The sequence below is a fragment of the Cryptotermes secundus genome, unplaced genomic scaffold (assembly GCF_002891405.2).
Source record: "Cryptotermes secundus unplaced genomic scaffold, Csec_1.0 scaffold360, whole genome shotgun sequence".
In the NCBI taxonomy this organism is placed as follows: domain Eukaryota; kingdom Metazoa; phylum Arthropoda; class Insecta; order Blattodea; family Kalotermitidae; genus Cryptotermes; species Cryptotermes secundus.
Window position 1 is genome coordinate 1952 of NW_019720568.1, and position 8043 is coordinate 9994.

At 38.8% G+C, this 8043-nt stretch overlaps 1 protein-coding gene across 1 annotated transcript in view; it reads left to right on the forward strand.

Annotated features, from left to right (window-relative positions):
• Positions 1–1032: 1032 nt before the first annotated feature.
• Positions 1033–8043, forward strand: part of LOC111869015 (protein LTV1 homolog) — a gene marked incomplete at its 5' end in the record, with an annotated part of 12478 nt that continues 5467 nt past the window's right edge. Inside the window, 3 exons of the mRNA XM_023860192.1 lie at positions 1033–1261; positions 3568–3739; positions 6555–6708. Coding sequence (XP_023715960.1) covers positions 1033–1261; positions 3568–3739; positions 6555–6708 — 555 coding nt within the window. The remainder of the gene's footprint in view (positions 1262–3567; positions 3740–6554; positions 6709–8043) is intronic.

The window sequence follows — 8043 nt, forward strand, 5'->3', positions numbered from 1 at the left end:
GTGACATTAGGCTGTTGTGCCATAGAAGAAGAAGATAAGAAGAGTTTGCTCTAACAATATGTAGCTGGTTTATACTTGTATTGAAGATCTTAACCTTGTATTGTGTTGACAGTAAGATTATTGGCGTGTAGTTTGCAAAGTGTATGAGAATTTTCAGGCAGTGTGTTATTTCACTATTTAAGTTTCTGTGTTCTTGTGTCTACACTTAGTAACTTTGCTATATGGTTCTTTGTCATAGTCAGGAAAACCATATTTGTGAAAGGTAAGGCAAATTTATCTCCAGAAATATTTCAATTTACTTATGTGATAATTATATTTTCAGAATTCAGTAAATTTAAGTCCATGATTTATTTAAACCGTCTTGCAGTGCATACACTCATTTATCTCCTTCTCTCCCTCACACTACATGTTTCGGCATAATAATGCCATCTTCAGGTGCTTACTTATCCACGCCAAACTAGTTCGTTGCATGCCTTGTTCTCATATTAAAATAACTAAAATATGTATCTATCATATATATTGTCAGACATTAAAAATGTTAAAATTGTTCAGGATACCACATCGCTACATTGCACCTCATAAATTTGTTGAAACCTGCTTATAATGGAATCCAAAGAGACATGAATAGTTCCTGATTTCAGTGGGGTTTTAATTTAATACATATACTTGGGATAAATAAAAGTATTGCATGATACATTCCCAATGTATTTATGATCCATATCACTTGTATGAAATTCATTCTACATTTGTACACCTGACTGTTCACTGAGCAGTACAGATTTGCAGATTTGTTCCATTTGTCCTTCTCATATAACTTTCAGATGAGAGTAGAATTATATGAACAGTAAACAGTGAATATTCAAGGAGTCTAGTTTCTGTTTAATCCTCTTTCTGTATTAGACAAATTTTATTCTATGCAGAAATATCTCGGGGCATTTAAAATTTTTGATATTATGGTCCCATTGTATGTAGTATTGACCATACTGTGCACTTCAGAATTGGGTTGATACAGTTTTTTAACCTTTGCATTAGGCTTCAGATGCTGCAAAGAGAAAGGAGGAACAGAAGAAATATGGTATATATTTTGATGATGATTATGACTACCTGCAACACTTACATGATGTCAGCTGTACAACTGTTGATTGGGAACCTGTTGAACAATTATCCAGCCGGACTACCAATTTGAAGTTGCCTTCATCTGTGTTTGCATCAAAAGTAGAAGAAGATATTGGCCTTCTCAATAGGGCAGCACCTCATTCAGGTGAGTTTTATTAATGGTTTTCAGTGGCTTTACGAACAGACTGTGCAGATTGGAAGAGTGCTTACTAGAGTAGGGGTCCATAGATAACACATTTCTCCCACATAGTGAACTTCCTGATTGAATGATTGATGGAGTCTTCAGTTATTTAATGATCCTTTTCATCTATATAGTTTATGTAGCATTGAATAGTAGATTTTTGTGAGTGGTAAATTTCAAAATGATGTGGAAAAAGTAATTATGGTGTATCCTGAGGTACTATCCCTTTGTTTTCCTGAAAGAACTGATGAAATATTCACCCAGGATAGCTGTTATCTGGAACAGTGATGATACTACAATAATTCCATACAGAAATATGTTGCTATGTGGACAGAACAGTTATGCTATCTTGTTGAAAGGTCTGTTGTTCTTCACTCCAGTTAGTAAGCGATCTGGCCTTTCCAGTTATCTGCGGTATAGAGTTTGTTTGTACTTATTCACAAATATTGTTCTCTTTTTCTTGTAGATGATTTTTGATCAGTCTGTGCCAGCATGATCTCCATAAGCTTTTTAAATTTGTTGTTGACCTAGTGAGTTAGTCACAAGGAGTTATTAAGTCAAATTCTTTATGAAACAGTTTTCCTTGAACCATGATAAGACAGCTGTCCAATGAAACATTTTAATTTCACCATGCCCTCTCCACGCTAATAACACTGTGTTTACTTCACGCACATCAAAGTTTTGTATTTTGCACCTTATAACTCATTCCTTTCATAAATGGCCAATGAACCAGTTACCTTGTTCTTTACATACTTTTTTACTGATACTTCTCTAGATGCATAGTAAATACTTCATATTTTGAGTGACACCAGGTTGATATAAGAGTACTACTGTACACTTGTGTTTGAGAGGTATGTAATTTAAGTCTTGGTTGGCTTATTGGCTATCCCATCTGAGGTGTGTAATTGGTTTAGAATTATCCTCCATTAAGCAACTTTAATTGGTTCCATGACATGTTGTCTATTAGTAATTCATCAGTTAATGAAACAAATTGTAGCATTTGCTTTGCTTTTTATTGTAATGCCTGTAATATCATTAATTTCAATTTAAATGTTGGAAAATGTAATGGAAAGCATGAGATTGCATTCCTAAGCTACCAGAATGGCTGGCTGAAGTGAATGGGCTTGTAAAGATCACCATTGCACTTCTACATTGGCAATCAATTGACCAGGGTATGATAATTGTTTGGGTATTGGGATATACTACTCTGTCCAAGAAGTATCCGACCTTGGGCCGGGAAAAAAAAGTTCTGTATCTGGGTGGTTACAATACCTAATCCCCTTCAAAGTAGGTCCCTTGTGACTCCACACACTTAGCCCAGCGGTCCTTCCATTCCTGGAAGCAATTCTGGAAGGCTTCTTTTGGAATGGCGTGCAGCTGCGCCGTCGCATTCTGTATGATGTCTTCGCGGCTGTCAAAACGGCAGCCTTTTAGCGGTGTCTTCAATCTCGGGAACAGCCAGAAATCACAAGGAGCCATATCAGGAGAGTAGGGAGCCTGGCAAACCTGCGGAATGCCGTGCTTGGCCAGGAAACCCTGGATCAGGTGCGATGAATGAGCTGGGGCGTTGTCATGATGCAGCTGCCAGTTGCGTGCATCCCACAGCTCCGGTCTCTTGCGCCGAACTGCTTCACGAAGATGGCGGAGGACTTCTTGGTAGTACTCCTTATTGACAGTCTGGCCTAGTGGTGCATACTCATGATGCACAACACCCCGGTAATTAAAAAAAACAGTCAATATCACCTTCACATTGCTCCAAACCTGTCATGCTCTTTTGGGCCTTGGGGATGTTGGATGCTTCCATTGTGACACCAGGACCTTGGTTTCTGGGTCATATCCGTACACCCACGACTCGTCACTAGTGATTACAGTCTTCAGGAACTCAGGATCCCTGTTGGTGCACTCCAGCATGTCCTGCACGACCCCAAGGCGGAGGTGTTGCTGCTTCAGCCTGGCTTACCCCCAGGAAGGTTCCTGGTACTCATTTCTGTTAGAGGATGAGACAACCACAGTGCGGCTGGAAGGATTAGGTTAATTGAAAAAATTCATTGACCTCATTCGGTATTGAATCTGTGATAGCATGTAGCATAGTGCCTAATCCAACTGCGCTACTGCGTGCCCTGAACTTTGCCTTTTGCCTTTATAAAGGTAAATTGATGTGGACATACATGTCATTGCATTACTCTTCGTTTCACAATTGGAAACATTGAATCTTGTATATATGGACCCTTATAGTTAAGCCTGATATTGTAATGATGCTTCATTATCAGGTCCACATTTGGATCTGGATCCAGATATAGTTGCTGCAATGGATGAGGATTTTGACTTCGAAGACCCAGGCAATGAACTTGAAGATAATTTTATTGAATTGGCCAATGCAGAAGGTAGTGGTAGTGAGATGGGTTCAGGTGATGATGATGATGATGATGATGATGATGAATGAGTAGTTACTGAAGATAATATTTCATAAACTCACAGAAGTATGTTGTAAATGTATTCCCATCATTAGCATTTCACATTGCTATTGCAATATTAGAATTCTATTTTTGTCAGTATTCTCAGTGTCCTTGCTTTACAAATATTTATGTTTTCATTCTTGACTCATAGAATATAGTAACAATCCTGCAGCTTGAGTTGCTTGAGACTTGGTGTTTGGTCCCTGTTGCCTGTTCGGCTTTTCCTGCACTCTACATTAACTTTGCACTTTTATCATATTTGGTAATGTTTATTTATGGTATGTACATAGCTCATGAAGTTGTATAGGATGAGAATGGTTTTATCTCAGATGAGCTTTGTACATTAGTTTATTTATTTTCCTTCACAGTGGATCAAAACTGGAAAGACATAGTGATGAAATGTACCTGACAAAAGATAATTATTCATGTTAAATAAGAGTCAGTACTGGTGAGTAACCTCACCAGCCATGTGTTGCATTATTGCATGAGTGTGATCCAGCTGGCCAAATGCTGTAAGTTTTCAATACTAATACCATTACCTTCTAAGTCGAAATATGGCTGCGAGCCCATAGTACCAGGAGATTTAAAATTCCCTGTTCCTGGCCTGTGAAGATTAATAATAAATTATCTTAGCCAGCTTCCCATATTTTATTGGGGAGCAGAAGAATGGCCCATTGAAATGAATGATAAAGTGCAGATCCTGTTTGTTGTAAGGTGTCTGATTGGAGGGAAAGCCATTTCTTATTAGCATAAACACAAGTTCAACTTAGAAAGAAATTATTGAGAAGAAACAACTAATTTTAGAGGTTTGTTGTAATAAAAGGCGATGTGATTGATGTATATTTAGGTGATGGTGATGTTACTTGTCATACAAAAATATGTGCCTTCCGTTGCTAATAAATTAAATTCTGGGAAAGAGCACATCTGAAGCTGATTCTACACAATGCATTAAGTTATGCTCATGAAATAATGATGTTGACCATATTAGTGAAGAATTTCTTAATAGTCGTGATGGACATATTACAATAAATGTAGGCCCCATTCTGTATAGATCTTCTGTGAAGATACATTTCCCACTGAAGTTTGAAATTGTTTATTATATAGCCCTATTTTTTTAATGTAGGATCTGATATTAAAGTCACTAATGGCATCAGGCATATATATACACCAAAACCGATGATATTGTCACGTGTTAAAGTGACCATAGACACAGGGATTTGAATTCGAGGTTGGATTTATTGACCACTTTAACACATGACTCGTGACTACACGTACGTATAGTGCCAGTGCCACTTTACAGATCACTACAGCACATGCTGTGTCTTCAGTTGAATGTGAAATAGTTGTGTTGATGGTATTGATAAGTATTTTCATTTATAATAAACACAGTGGGATGTAGAGATCAAAGGTAGCTCAGAATTGCTCTCTGAGGTTTATGCATATACGTAGGTGTGTCAATAAGTAAGTTATAAATTGATGTGGGGTACTACTACATATTTGAATGAAGCACTTGAGGCTATCGCCACTAGATGACAGCATTAGTCCGGTGGCAATTGATGACATTCGACACAAGACAATCAATGTTTACAAAAGTGAAACAGCAGTTGCAAGATGGCGGCGCCTCTGAGTGAGTGTACAACCTTCAAGCAGTGCTCTGTTGTACAATTTTTGTAGGCAAAAGATATGGGATCAAAGAATATTCATAAAGAAATGCTTCCCATCTACAGTGAGAAGTGCCTGTCACGTCAAGTTGTTTCCAGTTGGGTGCAGAAGTTCTCTGATGGGCGGACACGTATTAAAGACAAATACTGTGTCGGCCGGCCAGTGGAGATTGCCACAGAGGCGAATGTGCAACAGGTTGAAGACCTAATCCGAGCAGACAGAAGGGTAACTATAGACACTATAGCCACTGCTATTGGTTGTTCACACAGCATGGCCTACCTCATAATGCATGACAGGTTAGGTTTTCACAAAGTCTGCGCACGATGGGTGCCGTGCATGCTGACCCCACAACACAAAATGCAAAGAGTGGGTCTGGCATTACAGCATCTCAATCGCTACCACGATGAAGGACACGATATGCTAGCCCGAATTGTCACAGGTGATGAGTCTTGGGTTCACCATTACCAGCCCGAGACGAAGTGTGCATCAGTGCAGTGGAAATACCCTGTGTCGCCTGCCAAAAAAAAGTTTAAGGTGACACCATCCTCCAGGAAAGTGATGCTCAGAGTCTTCTGGGATCATGAAGGCATACTGCTCACTGCATTTCAGCCTCAAGGCAAACCGTAAATGCCAACTTCTACTGTAACATCCTCAGGAAACTTCATAAGGCCATTCAACGGAAGTGACCAGGAGTCTGGTGTGTTGCTCTTGCATGACAACGCGCATCCCCATACTGCCAACAAGGCAAATGAGATACTGCTAAATTTCAAGTGGGAAGTCTACGAGCATCCTGCATATAACCCCAAGCTTGCTCCAAGTGACTTTCATTTGTTCGGACCTCTTAAACATCATCTTTTGGCTGAACATTTTCCCAACGATGAAGCTGTAGAAAGGGAAGTGACCGCTTGGTTCTGACAGCAGCCCAAAGAATTTTATGCTGTTGGTTTTCAGGGGCTTGTGAAATGATGGGACAAGTGTCTCAATGTACAGGGAGATTATGTTGAAAAATAAAAGCATTCTTCAAATCATTACTCTTATTTGTTTGAGTTCTGTATCCATTTGTAACTTACTTATTGACTTACCCTCGTATGATGATAATTCTAGAAATTGAAATGCCAGTACAGGTGATATTGTTTCAGTATGAGTAATGGAAACAAATCTGAAGATGATGAATTAGGCAGTCTGTGTGGACCACAATATACATTTGCAGATGAGGAGACAAAATTCTCAATGTCAAGTTCTGTAATAAGGAGGAATGAACATTTAATACTACTTGATGATCGTTTTGAACAGGTAAAGAATTTGCATGCTGTTGTTCACAGGTGAAATCAGAGTGCTCATCAGAATTGACTCAGCAGCACATGCATGGAATAGTCATACTGTAGAAGTGTTATTTCCAAAATATTTTAATTGTAAAACATTTATTTTAAGACACTGGTATTGAATGAATGGATAATCATATAAAGTGTCTGAGACTAACATACAAAAATCTCCGTGGCTTGAGTCTGCAAGTGAACTATGGTGTTGTACAATATTCTCATAGAATTTGGCATACCCATGAAACTAGGCTGATTAAAATGTGTATAAATAAAACTTACAGTAAAGTCCGTATAGGTAAACATTTGTCTGATAAATTTACTATCCAGAATGGTCTAAAACAAGGAGATGCTTTATCGCCATTTCTTTTCAATTTTGCTTTAGAAATATGCCATCAGAAACGTCCAGCAAAACCAGGTGGGACTGAAATTAAATGGGACACGTCAGCTGTTGGTCTATGCCGATGATGTGATTCTATTGGGTGATAATATAGATACCATAAAGAACAACACACAAACTTTAATTGACGCAAGTAAGGGGGTTGGTCTAACAAATTAAAACCTGATTCAGGAGGAAATTAAGAGGAGATTGAACTTGGGTAATACTTGCTACCATTCAGTCCTGAATTAGAATATACAGAACTATAATTTTGCCTGTGGTTCTGTATGGGTCTGAAACTTGGTCTCTGACATTAAGGGAGGAACATAGACTGAGGGTGTTTGAGAACAGGGTGTAGAGAGGAATATTTGGACAAAAGAGAGATGAAGTGACAGGAGGTTGGAGAATACTGCATAATGAGGAGCTTCATAACTTGTACTCTTCTCCAAGTATAATTAGAATGATCAAGTCAAGGAGGATGAGGTGGACAGGGCATGTAGCNGGATGGGATGGTATAGATTGGATTGATCTGACTTAGGATAGGGACCAGTGGAGGGGTCTTGTGAACACGGTAATGAACCTTCGGGTTCTATAAAATGCTGGGAAATTCTTGAGTAGCTGCAGAATTGGCTGCTCCTCAAGAAGTGCTTAGCTCCATGTGTAAGTAAGTAAGTAAGGAGGTTGGTCTAGAAGTAAGCACAGAGAAAAACTAGGTTGTTGCTGACTCATCACCAATCTGCAGGGCAAAATCATGACATAAAGATAGGAAACAGATGTTTTGAAAATGTGGCACAGTTCAGATATTTGGGAACGATGATAACAATTCAAAACCTGAGTCAGGAGGAAATTAAGAAGAGATTGAACTCAGGTAATGCTTGCTACCATTCAGTCCAGAACCTTTTGTCTTCTCATCTGCTGTCCAAAAACAAAACA